Source organism: Eumetopias jubatus, unplaced genomic scaffold (assembly GCF_037043125.1).
Source record: "Eumetopias jubatus isolate StellerSeaLion01/CBP00866 unplaced genomic scaffold, mEumJub1_p1.0 scaffold_7, whole genome shotgun sequence".
Classification (NCBI taxonomy): Eukaryota; Metazoa; Chordata; class Mammalia; order Carnivora; family Otariidae; genus Eumetopias; species Eumetopias jubatus.
Window position 1 is genome coordinate 9,317,328 of NW_028274813.1, and position 18,551 is coordinate 9,335,878.

General features: G+C 47.6%; 1 protein-coding gene and 1 non-coding gene across 2 annotated transcripts; one reads left to right on the forward strand and one right to left on the reverse strand.

Moving 5' to 3' along the window:
- Positions 1-7,895: 7,895 nt before the first annotated feature.
- Positions 7,896-15,932, reverse strand: GLRX5 (glutaredoxin 5). Its single transcript, XM_028099401.2, has 2 exons — positions 15,578-15,932; positions 7,896-8,570 (listed from the first exon to the last, which is right to left on the reverse strand). The coding sequence occupies exons 1-2, from the start codon at positions 15,870-15,872 to the stop codon at positions 8,392-8,394; spliced, it is 474 nt and encodes a 157-aa protein (XP_027955202.1). The 5' UTR covers positions 15,873-15,932; the 3' UTR covers positions 7,896-8,391.
- Positions 15,933-17,150: 1,218 nt separating this feature from the next.
- Positions 17,151-17,424, forward strand: LOC114208809 (small Cajal body-specific RNA 13). Its single transcript, XR_003609146.1, has one exon.
- Positions 17,425-18,551: the final 1,127 nt, after the last annotated feature.

Below are 18,551 nucleotides of genomic sequence, written 5' to 3' on the forward strand. Positions count from 1 at the left end.
ATATCCGTTTCCTATTGCTGCTGCAGCAAATAACCACAGATGTGATGGCCTGAAACAACCTGAATTTTTTTCTCTTATAGTTCTGGAGTCAGATGTCTGAAATCCGTCTCACTGGGCCAACCTCAAGATGGCAGGGCAGGGGGCAGGGGGTGCAACCAAGGTAGAAGCCGTTCCCTTTGCCTTTCCCAGCTTCCGGAGGCCACCGACATCCTTGGCCCCTGCCCCATCTGCAGAGCCCACCTCTCCTCGCTCTGCTGCTGACATCCCACCTCCTCTCTGCTTGGACCCTGCCTCCCTCTCCTAGGACTCGGGTGAATGCACTGGGCCCACCCAGATCATCCAGGGTCCTCTCCCCGTCTCAGGATCCTGAACTGGACCGCATCTGCAAAGCCCCCGGCAACACAGTCACACGGTCCAGGATTAGGAACCGGGCACCTTTGGGGCTCCCCTGTTCCGACTGCCAAACCAGGCCTTTCGAAAGTCTACCCAGTCTGTAGTGGCTTGGACGGGTGGGACCGAAACCATCCTCTGTTCTCTCCTCCGAAATCGTGTTCTGCTCTCCCAAAAATCATTCTAAAGAGCTTTTGCTAAGGAATTGGGGGGGTAAAGTTAAAAAAATAAAAATGAAAAAAGGCCAGCATGGTGGGAAATGCGATGCTAGGTTCTCAGGATTCCAGCTTCCTTGTCCAAGTACTGAATCACTGCCAAGTTCCCCTTGAGATGCCAAGTATCCGCACACCCATGTCAGGCCATGGCCCCGCCGCACCTGACTCCCAGCAGAAGGCTCGCTCCGGCCAGCCTGGGTCCAGGGCAGGAAGACATATCCCTACAGAGTTGGGGGCTCAGCATGAACTCCCCGGGGGGCTGGTATATCTGTGGTTGCTGATCACCAAAGCCCCTGCCTGCTCAGGACTAGTGACAGACAGCAGTCATCTGGAAATACTTTCTAAACTTCATCACCTAAGTGCCTATGAACAGGGGGTCATTTCTTTTTCTTTCTTTTTTTTTTCTGGCAAAATGGATCCCTGTGAAAACTGTTAATTAAGTACAGGACAACCCAGCATCACAATCCTTGCTGCTAACAAATTAGAATTGACTCAAGGTTCAATGGTATTCTTTCAAGCATAACTCCGCACAATAAAAGCATAATCCATCAGTTAAGTCTTCCCATTGTATGAAATAAAAGTTGATATATTTTTTAAGATCTATAGTAAGATATAAGCAGGAAAAGTGGGTTGTGACTCTGGGAGAAAAAAAAAAATCAATAGCTCCTGCCTGTGGGGTGGGGGTGAGGGTGAGGTGCGGGTGGGAACTTTCTAAGGTAACAGAATGTTGTGCATCTCGATGTGGAATGGTTCGTCGCGGAGTCAAGTGCGACATTATGTATGTTTTACCTAAAAATCCCCACCAACACGTCCTGAGCTCTGGTTAATGATGCACATGCGGAAGCATTTAGGGAACGGTCACTGATGTTGACAACTTAACGTAGATGCCAACTTCATTGGGTGGATAGGTAGACAGAGGGATAGATTTGTGATAAGGCAGATCTAGCAAAATTTTAACAGTTATGGAAAGTATGTGGTGGCTGAATGAGGGTTCACTTTCAACTTTTCTGTATATTTGAACATTTTCATAATAAAATGTCGGAGGAAAATGGAAAAAAAAAACCTGTGGCAGTCAGTGAAACTGTAATCTTGAGAAGGTAATTTGCAGGGAATTCTATGTCTGAGGTCCTCCCATCCCCTGGGGTAAATGCGCTCTACGGAGCAGATCGTCACAAGTATTCACCTTCAAAGACGGGTCGCCATGCTCCCGGGGCAACCAGCCATTCACAAGGATCTGTTCCCTTAGGTCTTAAAATGCTGGTGGAGAGTATACCACAATATGAAGTCTCCATGTGGTCCAAGGGAACTATAGGGGTTACCTTATCCTGAGAGCTCACTGTGGGCCATGCTCTTGAGGGCGACTCTCACATTTGAGCCTCTTAATAAGCCTGGTGAAGGTGGCATTGGCTACTCTCCTATTCCGTTGAGTGGGAAAGGGAGGTTATTCATGGGTCTGAAGTGTCGCACACCCAGGAAGCGTCGGGACGGGATCCCAGGAAGTGTGACCTCACCGCTCGCTGCCCAGGGCTAGGCGAGCAGTAAGATTTGTGATAAGGCAGGTCTAGCAAAATTGAACAGTTATGGAAAGTATGTGGTGGCTGAATGAGGGTTCACTTTCAACTTTTCTGTATATTTGAACATTTTCATAATAAAATGTTGGAGGAAAATGGGACTAAAAAAAAAAAAAACTTCTGTGGCAGTCTGTGAAACTGTAATCTAGCACTTGTTGTGACCTGTCCAAAAGGAATCGAGAAAGAATTCTTGGCTCATGTTTTACAGGTTTTTTTGAGCACTACATATGCCAGACATAGGGGATTCCTGAGCGAAGCTAAGAAAAAGGCCATTACAGGGGTACCTGGGGGGCTCAGTTGGTTAAGGGTCTGCCTTCGGCTCGGGTCATGATCCTGGGGTCCTGGGATCGAGTCCCGCATCGGGCTCCCTGCTCAGCGAGAAGGCTGCTTCTCCCTCTGCCTGCCACTCCCCCTGCTTGTGCACTTGTGCTCTCTGATAGGTAGATAGATAGATAAAGTATTTACTTCAGCAAAACCTTGCCAATACAAAGGTTGTTCCCCCTGAACTCTGAGCACAGTCTCTCCTGGGACCCCACCCTCTCCAGATACAATTTCTAAATATCAAATACGCTATTGAATACATTTCCAAGAATTCTCTCTCAAGCTGGCTGCTGTGGCTTTATTAATTATAGGAAAGCTGGATGCCCCAGATTCTGCACAAGTAAATTCAATAGGGCCAATAACAACAAACCCAAGAGCCTTCTTTATTTTGTTTTGTTTGTTTGAGAGAGAGAGAGAGAGCGGGGCAGAGCGGAGGGCAGAGGGAGAGGAAGAGAGAGAATCCCCAGCAGGCTCCACGCCGTGTGCAGAGCCCAACTCGGGGCTCAATCTCAGCACCCTGAGATGACCTGAGCTGAAATCAAGAGTCAGAGGCTCAGCCAACTGAGCCAAGGAAGGCGCCCCAAGCCCCAGAGACTTCTTAAAATTTACCTTCTGTCCCAAAGTATCTCCAACACTCATTGCTTAAATGAACTGCGATGACATGTGTATAACTACCAACTCAGGAAACAAAAACTGCCTGAAATCATGCAAACGTTTAAGCTTCTAGAATAACTTCCGCTATTTCTAAAGGGTCTATTAACACAGGATTTTGGAGCTGTGACAATAAGCCAATAAATCACAATGATACAAGCCAAACGCGCTGTGCTGAAATGCTGTGAAGCGGACCTTGCATTTTAAAATAGATAGCATGTGATACCTCTGTTTGCAGGAGGAACTTTGGTGTCACTGTTCTAATTATCACAGTGAATTCTAATTATGCAGATCATTACAATTATTCAGACTGACAGAAGATAGCATCTTCAATTTTCCACTTGGTAAAGACTCCTTAAGCATATAGGGGAAAAAAGGTATTAACTCCTGGAAAGAACATTTCTGTTTCTGTAGAGCTCAGTGATTCCTTAAACATTGAAGCTCTGGCGACAGATAGGATGTCACCGTGATTCATGAGCGTCTGAGTGCGATTCTTCAGTCGGCAGCCCTCCCATAGTCCTACTATTCCGGGCAGGTTTCTTACACCGATGTTTCCCTGATGATCTTCTCGTCATTTCATTTTTCAGATGAACCCTAAGGGCATGTAGGCATATCTAAGGAAAAGCCAAAAAAAGGGCAAAATTATGTTAAAGTACTGACTACACATCAGAAATGAAGGTGAAGAAGAGTTGTGCAGTCCTGTGTGTGCCCCACGCCTGGTGCTCAACCAGCAACCGTGTGATCTGTCAATGATATTCTCTCCAAAGGCTAAGGTCACAACCTTGGCCCCTCGCCTCCTTATCGCAGCTCAGGGGAGACCTTGAGCCTTCCTTCTAGTGGCAACACTTCCATTTGCAAAACAAGGTCACTTGTCAGAGCCCCAGCCTCATCTAGGGGTCTACAGAAACTCTTAATTTAGAGCTGACACCAAGGTATTGATGGGATGCAGGGCAGAATTCAGGTCATAAAAAACATTTTTGTGAGAACGATCTGCTTTTCTTTCCCTGGAGCCCTGGGCTCTGTAGCCGGCTAGGAGCAGTCCTCTAACCCGACGGGGCGGTCTCCAGTAAATCGGGGGTGGGGTTCCCACTGTCCTTTCTTCTGGATCTCAAAACCTCTGGGGGAGGGATGGTGGCAGGAACCCAGAAGGTCAGTCCTACCTATGTCAGTCTGTTTTCAGAGCTTCTTCAAGAGGCACTCAAGCAGACTGAGTACACAGAACAAGCCTCTAGAACAGCTCTGGGGAATGAGGCCTCCCTCCTTCCTTGTCACTCCTGGTCTGCTCATGAAAAACTGCATTCTTCCTCCTACATCTGCTACTGGGAAGATGCAATTCCAACAGACGTCCTGCTTCAGGTCCCGGAGATGAATGGCCTCTGGGGATCCAAAAGCACCTGGTGACAGGTCAGGCTTTCTGCCCAGGAGCCACTGTAAAGCTCACCTCCAGCTCCGCCTCCGCAGGAAGGACAAACGCTGAGTCATGTAAAAAGATACCTTAGGGGCCCCTGGGTGGTTCCAGCAGTTAAGTGACCCACTGTCGATTTCGGCTCAGGTCGTGATCTCAGGGTTGTGAGACTGGGCCCCGAGTCAGCGCGCTGGGCTCCACGCTCTGCTTCGGGTCTGCTCCTCAGCCACAGCCCTCCCTCCTCCTGCCGCTGCTCATGCTCTAATAAATCAATCAATCTTAAGAAAAAACACAAAGATACTGCATACTGGAAGAATATCTACTGTGATTCCGATTATTCCTTTTGTAAAGACCTTATTTTTTATTTTCATGTGCCAAATCTTTTTCTTTTTAAATTCCAGTATAGTTAACAGTGTATTAGTTTTGGGTGTACAATATAGTGATTCAGCACTTCCACAGACTACTCAGTGCTCCTCAAGAAGTGTGCTCTTCATCTCCTTCACCTATGTCACCCATCGCCCACCCTCCTCCTCTCTGGCAACCGTCTGTTTGTTCTCTCTAGTTCAGTCTGGTTTGCTGTGTGGTCTTTCCGGTTTGTCTCCCCACAGCGCCCCGCCCCCCCGCCCCCCCCGCCCCCCCCCGCCGCCTCTTTTTTTTTTTTTTTTAAAGAGAGGACATGGAGTTTTGTATGCTTGTTTTTTAGATCATAGGAACTTGAATCTGTTTAAAGATTTTATTTGTCAGAGAGACGGAGAGTGTGTGCTCACAAGCAGGGGGAGTAGCAGGCAGAGGGAGAAGCAGGTTTCCTGCTGAGCAAGGAGCCCGACGTGAGACTCGATCCCAGGACCCTGGGACCATGACCTGAGCCGAAGGCAGATGATTAACCGACTGAGCCACCCAGGCATTCCGTGCCCCCCCACCCCACTTTGTTTCTTAAATTCTCCATATCAGTGAGATCATACGGTATTTGTCTCAAGTTCCACATATTAATGAGCTCATATGGTATTTGTCTTTCTCTTATTTCACTTAGCCTTATACTCTCTCGAGTCATCCATGTTGTAAATAGCAAGATTTCATTCTTTTTCAAGACTAATACTCCATTGTGTGTGTGTGTATATATATATACCACTTCTTTATCCATTCATCTATCAAAGGACACTCAGGCTGCTTCCATAGTTCGGCTTTCGGAAATAATGCTGCCATAAACAGAGGTACATATATTCTTTCAAATTAGTGTTTTTGTATACTTTGGGTAAATACCCAGTGGTATGATTATCATAGGGTAGTTCTATCTTTTAACTAGAGGAACCTCCACACTGTTTTCCACAGTGGGCGCACCAGTTTGCATTCCCACCAACAGTGCAAGAGGGTTCCTTTTTTTTTTTTACACATCCTCACCAACATTTGTTCTTTCTTGTGTTGTTGAGTTTAGCCATTCTGACAGATGTGAGGTGATGGATCATTGTAGTTTTGATTTGCATTTCCGTGATGTTGAGTGATGTTGGGCATCTTTTCATGTGTCTATTGGTCCTCTGGATGTCTTCTTTGGAAATATGTCTGTTCATGTCTTCTACCCACTTTTTAATCGGATTGTTTTTTGGGTGTTGAGTTGTAGCAGTTATATATTTTGAATACTAACCCTTTATCAGACACGTCATTTGCAAATATCTTCTCCTCCCATTCAGGAAGTTGCCTTTTAGTTTTGTTTCCTTTGCTGTGCAGAATCTGATGTAGTCCCAAGTTTATTTTTGCTTTTATTTCCCTTGCCTCAGGAGACATATCTAGAAAGGTACTGCTAAGGCCAATGTCAGAGAAATTATTACCTGTGCTCTCTTCTAGGATTTTTATGGTTTCAGGTCTCATATTTAGAGACTTAATCCATTTTGAGTTTTTGTGTATGATGACAAGAAGTGGTCCAATGTCATTCTTCTGCATGTAGCTGTCCAGCTTTCCCAACACTATTTGTTGAAGAGACTTTTTCCCATTGCATATTCTTTCCTGTTTTCTTGAAGATTGACCATATCATCATAGGCTTATTTCTGGCTTTTCTATTCTGTTTCATTGATCTATGAGGCTATTTTTATGCCAGCACCATATTGTTGATTACTACAGCTTTGTAATACAACTTGAAATCTGGAATTGTAATTTTTTTTTTCTTCCAAGATTGCTTTGGCTATTTGGGGTCTTCTGTGGTTCCATACAACTTTTTAGGATTGTTTGTTCTAATTCTCTGAAAAATGCTATAGGTACTTTGATAGGGATTGCATTGAATCTATAGATTGCTTTGGGTAGCATGGGCATTTCAACAATTTCTTCTTCCAACACATAAGCATGGGATGTCTTTCCATTTGTTTGTGGTGTCTTCAATTTCTTTCATCCATGTCTTAGAGTTTTCAGAGTACAAATCTTTCACCTACCTGCTTAAGTGTTACTCCTAGGTACCTCATTATTTTTGGTGCAAGTGTAAATGGGATGGTTAACTTCTTTTTCTGCGGCTAGAAATGCAACGGATTTTGTATCCTGCAACCTTACTGAATTCCTTTATCAGTTCTAGTAGTTTTTTGGTGGTATCTTTAGGGTTTTCACTACACAGTATCATGTAAAGACTGTATTTTTTAAGAAAGAAAATGCTGAGTGGATTCCTTTCTTTGGAGGCCTGCCAGTGACTTCTCCCTAGCTGACGGCAGTGCAATTTGCCAAGCAGCAGACTCCCGAGGTGGGTGAGCGGGGCTGCCTCCCCTAGCCTCAGCCACCTCACTTCTGGGCACGACACCCAGGCCTCCAACTGCACCGTTAACACCACTCAGCGTTTGCAACACTTACCTCCCCTCGAGAAATTAGACCATAGTTTGATAGCAATTTCTATGTCAAATTTAACTGAAGAGTATGAGAATCACTCTTAATTTCCAAAAAGAGAAGGTCCCAGGCACTAAATCCTTAGACTGCTACAGACTGACGGTCTGTGTCCTCTCAACATGCCCATGTTGACACCTGACCCCCAGAGTGGTGTTTTGGGGGGTGGGGGTGGGGGCCTTTGGGAGGCGAGGAGATGAGGAGGGTAGGGTCCTCATGAGTGCGATCTGTGCCCTTCCAAGAGCGAGCCCATACAGCTTCCTCGTGAGGACACAGGGAGAAGAGCCTACCTATGAACCAGGCAGGCACAGCCCTCACCAGAGACCTAATCTGCTGGAGCCTTGAGCTTGGACTTCCAGCTTCCAGAACTTCAAGAAATGAACACGTGTGATTTATAAGCAGGCCAGTCTGTGGTATTTGGTGACAGCACCCCGAGCAGACTGAGGTACAGGCTTTCTGCCATTTAGAACTAACAACTCACGCACGGTATCCCTGGGTTGGCAGTTTATTGTAAAAAACAATGCCCCAGTTCCCACATCTTCTTCCTCGGCCATCATTTTTCTTAACAGAAGCAGCTATGACAAATCGGGGGTGGGGGCGTGGGGGGGATATATTATCTTTGCCGACTGACATATTTGCAGAGGATTCATGAGTAATGATGATTCAAAAGCTCCTGGTTTTACTCCTGAATCAGGCAAAGAGCAAATGACAACATAAGAACAGATTTTGTTTACAACAATACCATAATACAACATTGAATTATTACAGTGCAGTGGTTATAATTAAGTTCACAATCGAATATTCGCATCCCAAACCCCAGACACACTACAATCACCCAACTGCTTACAAACGGGAGGGATCGGTGCAAGCAGCTGCCGTGTGAGGAGCGAAAATCAGAATCGGTACGGCTTTGCTGGCAGCGGGGCTCGACACCGAGGCTCGGCACCGACAGCCCTCTACTACTCGGGGAGGCCCCGGGCCGCCCTCACTTTGAGTCTTGGTCTTTCTTTTCATCCAAAAGGGCCGAGCGGATCCCCAGCTTTTTCAGTTCCTCCACCAGGTCCCCATTCTGGTGCATCTGCAGCAGAATGTCACAGCCCCCCACGAACTCGCCGTTGAGGTACACCTGCGGGATGGTGGGCCAGTTGGAATAGTCTTTAATGCCTGCAGGGAAAGAACATTTAGGTGTCATTTAAATGCTCAGAGCTGAACTTTTCGTGACAAAATCTTTTCTACCCGCTCCTAGCACAACACCCAGGGTCCCTCCCCTGCGTCCCCCATCCTTGGGGAACCACGGGTCTGCCACAGAGCAGGGGCTTTAGAGTCAACTGATCACTGTGTAAACGCTACCGTTTCCGATTACTAACTGTGAGGCCTCCCACAAGTCACTCAACTGCCCGCCTGTTTCCACCCCCATCTCCCAAGGTTCTCACGCGAGTCGGGGAGGTGAGGCTCTGCAGTGACAGCTGACAGACCGTCAACAGGGACTGATGGCGGAGAACCCGACTGGTGGAAGTAAGTCACGCCAGATGTACAAAGCCATGGTCTCCCTTCATCTGCCAGACATGCATTCCGTAAAACAAAACTTAAATGCTAAGACTTCATTTTCAAATGGACTACTTAACGTGGGTCGCCATCACGGTACGTCTGCCAGATGAGGCAGGCCTCACCTCAGGCTTTCCGTGCCTGGCTGGGTTGGTGAACAGCACCAAGATGTTGAGTCACTGGGTTTTATTTTTAATAATCCTTTTACCCAGAGAACAATCTCTTTCCTGTGGCAGACTGCAGCCCTCACCCTATTCAGCCCCACGGGTGGGCTCTCCGTGGGGCAGGCTGATGTGGCTCAGCACAGAACGTGCAGTGACTGAGTCAAAGCAAGGAAAGGCCCGAAGCTCGGTTAAGGCCCATGACCTGGGCCAGGTGCAGGGCCACGGGCTAAGAGAGACCCCCTCCCTGTTCTCAAGAGCTCACAGCAACCAACCAGCACGCATGTGATTGGTCCTGTGTGCGAATCGTTCTGAGGACACAGAGATGAGGCGCTTCCTAGGACAGGGCAGCCACACGATTGTTCTGGTCAGTTCTGGACCATGGGGCTGACGGTCTTAACAAAACAGTAGGAAGAAAATGTGGTTTCAATCTTAGGACAAAAGATTACTCTTTCCTCACGTTCTTCCACACCATTCCACCTCCTTTCTACAGATGAGAGACACTTTTAAAAATATATCCATCCATAAAACATCTGTGTTGGTCCTATTAAAAACAGAGGATGATCAAAATCATGACATATGAGAATTAATCACTATAGATCATAGTTGCTATTTTTATACTTCTACAGAGAGGAAGGTATTTTTAAGTGGCCAAAATAAGCAGACAAAATAAAACAGAAAAGTCAACAGATTCTTCAAACAAAATACAATACTATACAAATTAAAAATGGCTCAGTGGTGCTTTTCATGTAAACAAACTAAAACTACAAAAACTGGTCCTTGATACCCTATCACTTATTATCAAACATTTATTTTCCAAATAAAATCACCAATGCCTCATAGGACTCAATCACAAGTCCCAAGATGCAATGTGTTTTTCTCTTTTAAAAGTCACTACCTTCTAAAAAAATAACGACTCTGTTCTAAACCAGAACACTAGAGAAGGCCCCTCGCAACAGAGGGCTTTATCTTTCTCCTCCAGACTTCCCCTATGGAGAAAGGGTTATAATATCGTAGGCCCCAAAAAGCATACTTTTTTTTTTTCCTGAGGTGTAATTGACATAGGACATATTATTCCAGGTCTGTAACATAATGATTTGATATTTGTATATATTACAAAATGATCACTACCGTAAGTCTAATTACCATCCATCACCATATGCAGTGACAAAGGTTTCTTCTTGTGATGAGAACTTTTGAGATCTGTTTTCTTAAAAACTTTCAAATACGCAATACAGTATTATTAACTATAGTCACCATGCTGTGCATGACATCCCCAGAAAAGCACACTTCTAAGCCACTTTGGATGTCTTAAAAAAAGAAAAATCAGCTAGAGGTATGGGGGTTACTAACAAAGGGAAAATTCCATTAACCATCAGAATGTTTTTATAGTACCAAATATCTAGATATATTAGAATATCTTGATGAATGCAAGTTTTTCATCCTGAATTCTGATATTTGGTGTTACACAGATGACTCAGCATATAAGTTTTATATATAAATATATATTTAAAAGCTCTATCCTCAAATAAGTTTACCAGAACTTATTCCACAACAAAGCCAGTTATAAATCTTTTTGACTGAGAGTGGCGGTGGGAATTAAAACATGTTTAAAGTAAATATGAATTTCTTTTAATACTTTGAAACTTTCTCAAGTATCTTCCATATTGTGTGCATGAACCATTTATGTGCATGGTTTTATATGGTGGAGCCTGGATTTCCATCCAGGTTTCTGGGAGTCCGAAGGCCAGGTTCTAAACTGGCAGAGGTGGCCTCTGGCTTGTGGCTGGCATGTCACCCCTGCCCATGAACTACACTCGCACTGCATGTGTATCCACAACACGTGGGGCTGTTTCACACCTTTAACACAAATGGCATTGTGCCATAGTTTTACCTTTTCTGCAATTTATGTCATGACTAAACACTGTATTCTTTGAGACACGGTCATATGGAATCCATCTAGATCTAGTTCCGTTTTGGCCACAACTTCATTTTCCACCACGTGACTACACTACAGTTTGTTTATCCAGTCTGCTAAGAGACCAAGATCCTCTCTTGCCAATTTTTCAATATTACAAGCAACACGTCCACGAATACCCTTATATCTGTCTTCTAACTCAAATGCAGGGGGTCTTCCTCTCTGGAGAAAGGGGTGGCAAACTATGGCCTTTGGGCCATATGTGGTCCACTTCCTGTTTTTGTAAATAAAGTTTTATTGGGACTCGGCCACACCCATCCGTTTACCTACGTTCTGACTACTTTCACGCCACAACAACAGAGTGGAATCCACACAGACTGCTGGCCTTTGACAAAGGAAGTCTGCCAACCCCCACTCTAGACCGCATACACAGAAGTAAAGCAGCTGGGTCTTCAGTTACATTCACCTTCAACTTGACCCGGTACTGACACAGTTACTCCTCCAAAGCGTTGGTACCCCTTTTATACTCTCATCTGCAGCATGTAACACATCTGCCACACAAGCCCAGAAACACCACTTGTTAATCTGACTTCTAACATTTGCCAGTGTCATAGATTTGTTTCTGTTGCCTTAAACTCCCTGATACTGAAAAGGCCGAGCATATTTTCAAATGCTTAATAAACATTCAACAACAGGATAATGGCTATTCGTTCAACAGACACTGCTTTTAATGCAAGGAATACAATGGTGATCTGAACAGGCAGAAATTTAAGAGTATTTGTGTTTTTAAGAGCATGGAACAGGGCGCCTGCGTGGCTCGGTTGGTTAAGTGAATGCCTTTGGCTCAGGTCATGATCCCAGGGTCCTGGGATCGAGCCCCGCATCGGGCTCCCTGCTCAGCAGGAAGCCTGCTTCTTCCGCTCCCACTCCCCCTGCTTGTGTTCCCTCTCTCGCTGTCTCTGTCAAATAAATAAATAAAATCTTAAAAAAAAAAAGAGCATGGGACAGAGTTTATGATATGATAAATAATAGTATTTACTTATTCATTGTAACAATCATTGAGGGGCCCCTGGATGGATCAGTCAGTTAAGCGTCCGACCGGTTAAGTGTCTGACTCTTGGTTTCAGTTCAGGTCATGATCTCAGGGTCCTGGGATTGAGCCCCGTGTCAGGCTCTGCACTGGGTGAGGAGCCTGCTTAGGATTCTCTCTCCCTCTGCCCCTCCCCCCACTCGTGTGCACAAGCGCACTCGCTCTCTCTCAAAACAAAATCTTTAAAAAAAAAATCATGGAAAGCTTGCTCTGCATAAGCAATATACAGGGTACTTATTAGGCAGTGGCATAAGACATGTTCCCTGCTCTCGGGAGGGAAAATACTATGCCCAGACACGCATGATCTCAAAAGCGTTTTTTTAAAAAAAACGATTAGAAGCTAGATCCAAATGTTAATAATGGTGGATATGGAATTACAGGTAATTTCCCTTTTCTTTATTACCTTCAGTGTTTCCAAGATTCTTCAATGAGCATGTTATGTTTACAACAGAAAACTGAAAGAGATTCTTTGTTAGACCAGGATTACGATATGCCGACATCTGTCTACTGGGACCCAGTGGCACCTTCTGTGTGTCTTCCAGATCAACAGGAAAAAGAAAAGACCTGAGAAAGACCTCACAGTCATCTTTGTTCCCTGGGTCACAGGCTGAGACCTCTCTGCATCACATGTCCTCGGGCTTCAGGCCCTTTGTAAAGCTCTGACACAAGAATAAAGGAAAAGGCAATTTTGCAGGAGCCCCTCTCCAGTTACCGGCAGTGACCTTGGGTCTAGGAAAGGTGCACAGATGTATCTGTGGCTATAGCAAAAGCAAGCATCGGACGGCCTATCAGCTTCTCTCGGTAAAACTCAAGGGTGCAGAGAGCAAAGAGATGAAGAGTCGTCATGTTTTTATAAAGTTTTACCCTGACTAAACTAATCCCCACTCTGGGAACGTGCTCACACCACCCTGCCCCAGTCTGAAGGTTAATACTTGCATGCATGTTTATTTTTGTAAGCCACCAAAGAGGTGTGTGTTATGTCCAATATATATGCAACATATTTATTGACCAAGATAATAATCTGGTATGAAACAAACTGGGAATGAAAATGATGAAACTCAACGCTCAAGAAATTTAAGGGCTAAATTCCTGCTGCTGTTGCTTAAACACCTGAACGTGAGACCGGAAACCAGACGCATGACACGCAAGACAGGAACCTAAGTGCTATGAGTAAACCTTATTTCTGCTCCTACTTTCTTCTTATATTCCAGTATACCCCATGTCCAGTTATGTTAAACGGGAGAACATGGGGTGCGTGGGTGGCTCAGTCAGTTGACCAGTTGCTCAGGTCATGATCTCAGGGTTGTAGGATCAAGCCCTGAGTCAGGCTCCTCACTCGGTGGGAGTCTGCTTGAGAATTCTCTCTCCTTCTCTCTCTGCCCCACCCCCCCCACTGCTCGCGCTCTCTCTCTCTCCCTCTCAAATAAATAATAAATAAATCTTTAAAAAAGAAGAAAAGACTGGTGTTGTGAGTTGAACTGTGTCCCCTAAGAAGGTATGTTCAGGTCCTAATTTCTCTTCCTCCCGCCCCTCTCCTCTGTGCTTGCTCTCTAAAATAAATAAATCTTTAAAAAAAATTAAAAATAAACAGAACGGAAACCACAAACCAAAGACCCTCAAAACCTTATACTAAGCAAGCTGTCAAGGATGCGACTTTTTATTAACTGTCCTACTAGCCATTTGCAGGGGACCTGCGGCAAGGTCCCCGCTGAAAGATTGCAGAGTAGTTTCCTCTATCTTATCTTTGAAGCAGAGCAGCCTGCTGCTGGGTGAAGACTGCAGCTCCCCCCCCACCGCCCCTCCCCTCCCGCCTTGTACTTGAAAAACACCCCAGGGCCTAGCGACACTCTAGATACCTGGTGCCTAGTGGCACTCTAGCAGGAAAACAACAAACAAGGATCAGGAGCCTAATACAGGGCAATATCACACAGAGCTGGCAATGTTAACCTGCCTTCCCTCCTCCTAGTTTCCACCCACCAAAACCCAAGAGTTTCCCAGGGATTAATCTGGGGAAAAAAATACTGACTCTGAGAACCACAGAGTCCAAATGATAAAAAGGCTCCCATTGAGTGGGTATCTTCTGTGTTCCAGATGAAATGATGGGCACTTTCTAAAAAAGTTTTACTTTCTCTATTTTTTCCCCATAAAACCTTTGTCAAGTTTGGTTTCCTTATCCTCCTATTACGGAAAAGGAAAATGCAGTAATGCGACTTGTTTAAGGTTGCACCGTTGACTGGCTGCAGCCAGATTCCAGCCCCAAGCCTTTCCGCCACACCAGCCTGTCTGGTCAAGGAGGGAGGATTAGGGCTGATCGTTGCAACTGGAGAACAGTCCTAAGTACATAATAACAAAGTGTAGAATTCTAAATGTAGAATAACAGGGAACCTGGTGCCTGGTAAAACTGTTTTTAGAACTTTGTAACTAAAGAATAGCACTAGGCTCAGGGAGATGCCAGGACTCGGTCACTGAGGTCTCTAACTGGAATGCAGGATACGAAGCCACCCCCTAGGGCGTACAGGCACAGCCTCCCCATTTCTCCACCAACTCCGACCAAGGAAGGACGCTAGCCAAGGAGCAGATCCATGTGCTCCACTGGCCCCGTCCTCCTCCCCCACTGAGATGCAGGGAAGGTTTCTGGCATGGTGCTCAGCATAAAAGGTACTATTAGCTGTCAGGCCCCCCCCCCCCTTCCCACGAGCCAGCGGCAAGCCACAGGACCCGCTGCATCTGGCCCCACACCCTGATTGGCCCCAGGTTCCTTGAGCTCCACCCTTGAGTCAGCTAGGGCCTAGGGGTCGGTCATTCCTCATCCCTCTCCCCACAAGCCTCTCCAAGCCCTAGCCACCCCCCCCCGCCCCAATCCCGCCCTGTCCTCGAGTATCTAAAAACAAAGTTCGTATCTTTTTCTTCAACACCAAGTGATTCCCCACTAAGACCAGTCCAAAAGCTGTGTCCACCCCCTCCTTGTAGCAACAACAGAGGATGGTTCCTGACACCCCCAGCCCTGAGGCACCAGGCTAGTCTCTGAACCCACCAGCCTCTGACAAGCGCAACTTCGGCCCTCCCTCTACCATCAACAGCACCAGCTCCTTATCCACGAGACAGGCCAATTCCCCCAAAGTGCCTACCTTCTAGTGGTTCTTACCGTATCCCCCTTGGCCCCCCTTCCCCACCACTCTCCTCCGACCGAGCCTGAGCGATCTGGCCCCAAAAGGCCTCTCTCGGCTCAGCGTGGGGACCGGTGAACCGCTAGGACTTACCCAATGCCCAAGCTGGCAAGAGCACCAGATGCCCAGATCCTCAAGACCCACTTCAAGTCAATCATGCCCCCAACCCCACCCCGAATACAGAGCAGTAGCCCGTGCCCCGACCCGCTCGAACCCCCAGAGCTTGCGCGGCACACTCCAGCCCCGCCGAGCGGCCTCGGCCCGTCGCCCCCCACCCGGAGGGCCCTGACCTTGCCGGAGCTGGGGGTCGTCCAGCACGTTGTAGGCCGCGTAGTCGCGGACGCCGTGCAGCCGCAGGATCTGCACCACCGCGTTGCTGAAGCCGCACTGGGGCTGCTCCGGAGTCCCCTTGAGGAAGACCACCACCTTGTCCTTCTTCACCAGGGCGTCCAGCTGCTCCGCCGAGCTGCCCCCGCCGCCGCCCGAGCCCGCCGTCCGCACGCCCGGGCCCCGCAGACCGCCGCCGCCCGCACCGCGCCCCCAGCGGAGCAGAGCCGCCGCCGCCCGGCTCAGGGATCCGCTCATCCCCGCACGCCCGCCGGACCCCTCGACGGCCCGGGACCTCGGCTCGGCCCCCCCACCCGTAGCCTTCCCCGGGCCCGCGGCAGCTCGGCCCGCCCCCCGGAGGATCTCATTGGGCTGGCTCCGAACTGCTCCCCGTGATTGGACAACGCTAGCCCGCACTTACTCGACTCTACCAATCATGTGGCTCGTCCTGCCCCCGACAGATTGGAGGCAGACCTTAAACTTGAGCCGCATCCTACAGCATTACTATTGGCCGCTGGCAATCGCTTTGTCAGTTGATTGGAGAGAATGAATGTCCATTAGCGTCACGCTCCGAGTCAAGGAGAGGCGAAACGAGGGGGAAGACGACTTCCCTCCGGAGGGTAGACGGGCCTGCTGGGATACTCCCGGATGACTGGGGAAGGCAGTGGGCGGGTTTCGGCGTTCCGCGGAACGCCGGGAAGGGGTCACTTCTAGACGACGGTTCCGGTTCCGGTGTGTGGGGGGGGGTGGGGGGGGTTGAGTTGCCGTGGCAACGCGGTAGCCGGGCGTAGAGTTGCTGCATCGGGGCGACGGCGGGGCTGGAGTCGGCCCGGGTCTGCCTTTCCCAGCCTAGGTGAGCGACCCCGGCGCCTCCGTAAGGCCGCGGCCGAAAGCGGCCGTTCGTGGCAGGGACGGACCGGGGCCGGGCTCTCGCGGCCGGGGCTCCCGCGTGGAGGCGAGGACCACGTGTCGGCAGTCCTTCGGCCCCACCGCCCGCGTGGGAGCAGAGGCCCACACCCGGCCCCAAGGCTCCCGTCTCCAGCGCACGATTATTTCTCCAAAATAACTATTATTTAAAAAGTGTGTAAGGTGCTCTCGTATGCTTGATCCCCCTCCGGATTTGGGGCTTCGTGGACTTCGCAGCCCACTTAAGTCCTTTGGGCCTATGGCCCAGGAAAGCTTTGTTGAATGGGGAGCTAAGAGGGAATTGGTTCGCTGGACAGACGTTTTCTGGGCTGCTTCTGCGTGCCGGGCACGGTGCCAGCGCGGGATGTCCAGAGCGACTTGGTGCCCAAAGCTGGTAGTCAGCGGGGGGACTGAGAAGCAGGTACAGAGGAGGGCTCACTGCTTTCTCTGTTCTCCATTGTGCGCATTGCACCTTCACGTGTATTCATGAGCTGGTTTATTGATTTCCCTCCCGGGCACTGGAATTAACTCACTGCTGCATCCTCAGTACCTAGAGCAGTGCTTGGGACCGGGCAGGTGTGCCTATTGGTGGAATGAACAGTTCCGGAAGATCGGGACTCGAGTGAAATCCATCTGTAGTCTTGGAGCCGCGCTGGGTTGATGGTACCCTGGGGCACACCAGACTTGCAGAGAAAGCATACTCCAGAGGAAGCTGAGGCATGACTGCTCAAGAGCCAGCGGTTCTATGTGCAATTTTCCTCTGATAGTCCCGGGTACTGTTGCCACGGTGATAATGACTGCGCCATGTCGTTATCTATCGACCAACAGTAAGAGAAGCTTTGCAGTCGAGATATTGTTTAACAGACGGAGTGGTTTCTGTTGGACACTAAGTACTGCTACAAATTAGTTTTAAAAAACAAAAGCCTTAAGTATTTTAAAAATTGTTGCTGGAGGTGACGGGCTTCTGTTTCGGAGGTTCTCAAATTTAAAACCAGAAAATTAGTAGGGATGCTGTTAGCAAGTACTCTTGCAACTAATCATTCAGCATGAAACTTGAACCTTAGTAAACCGAGAATAAATTCAAGATACTACTGAGAAGTGCTCCTCAGTGACCTGTTTATTTCATGCTCATTGATGCTATGGATGTGTGATAGTTTTCTAATGGGGGACCCAAAATTGATCAGCTCCTTACAGAATCCTTTTTTTTTTTCTCCCCCAGATTCATGGATTCCAGGTAAATCAGAGGAACAGAAATATATAGGAAGTGTGGAGGTGCTGAAGCCCAGGCGTTGCAGAAGACTGTGTCTGGTACACTTACATTAGAGAATAGATTATCTCCCAAATCACCTCATTTTCCCCTCAGGCTTATGTTATAGTAACTTTGGGTTTGTTTGTTTGTCTGTTTTTAAATAACTGTTGGTAATTTGTTCCTGAGAATCTCAAACTGTTCATTGCCTACTGTAAACTGTCTGATCTGTTTTTGTATTGACTGGAATAGAGAGAAGAGCTCACAGACTTATATTGTGAAGAGGCAGAGACGTGGGACAGTGACGGGGAGTAGTGTATCCCTTCCCTAGTGTGTAACGATGGTTTGGAAGCAAAGTTGTCTTTCTTAGTAATCAGACGTTTTATTAAATTGAGAATAGAGCTGTCGTTAACGATTACGAGTAAACATGGAGCAGGAAGAATACAGAGCCTGTGTTCTTCGAACCTACAGTAAGTAGAGTTGCTGTGTGCAGTAGAGCCTAAGAACATAGGTGAGGGGCGCCTGGGTGGTTCAATTGGTTGGGCGACTGCCTTCGGCTCAGGTCATGATCCTGGAGTCCTGGGATCGAGTCCCGCATCGGGCTCCCTGCTCAGCGGGGAGTCTGCTTCTCCCTCTGACCCTCCCCCCTCTCATGCTCTCTCTCTCTATCTCATTCTCTCTCTCAAATAAATAAATAAAATCTTAAAAAAAAAAACATAGATGAAACCTCAGAATATAGGAAAGCATGTCTGTACTCCTTGAGGATGCTCAGTGGGCGACTTTGG

What these genes read in the sequence shown, in the direction of transcription:
- GLRX5 (XM_028099401.2), bottom strand. Translation starts at nt 15,872, where the DNA reads ATGAGCGGATCCCTGAGCCGGGCGGCGGCGGCTCTGCTCCGCTGGGGG. An exon ending in CGACCCCCAGCTCCGGCAAG is followed by an intron (nt 8,571 to 15,577) that starts GTCAGGGCCCTC and finishes CTTTCCCTGCAG; the next exon opens with GCATTAAAGACTATTCCAAC.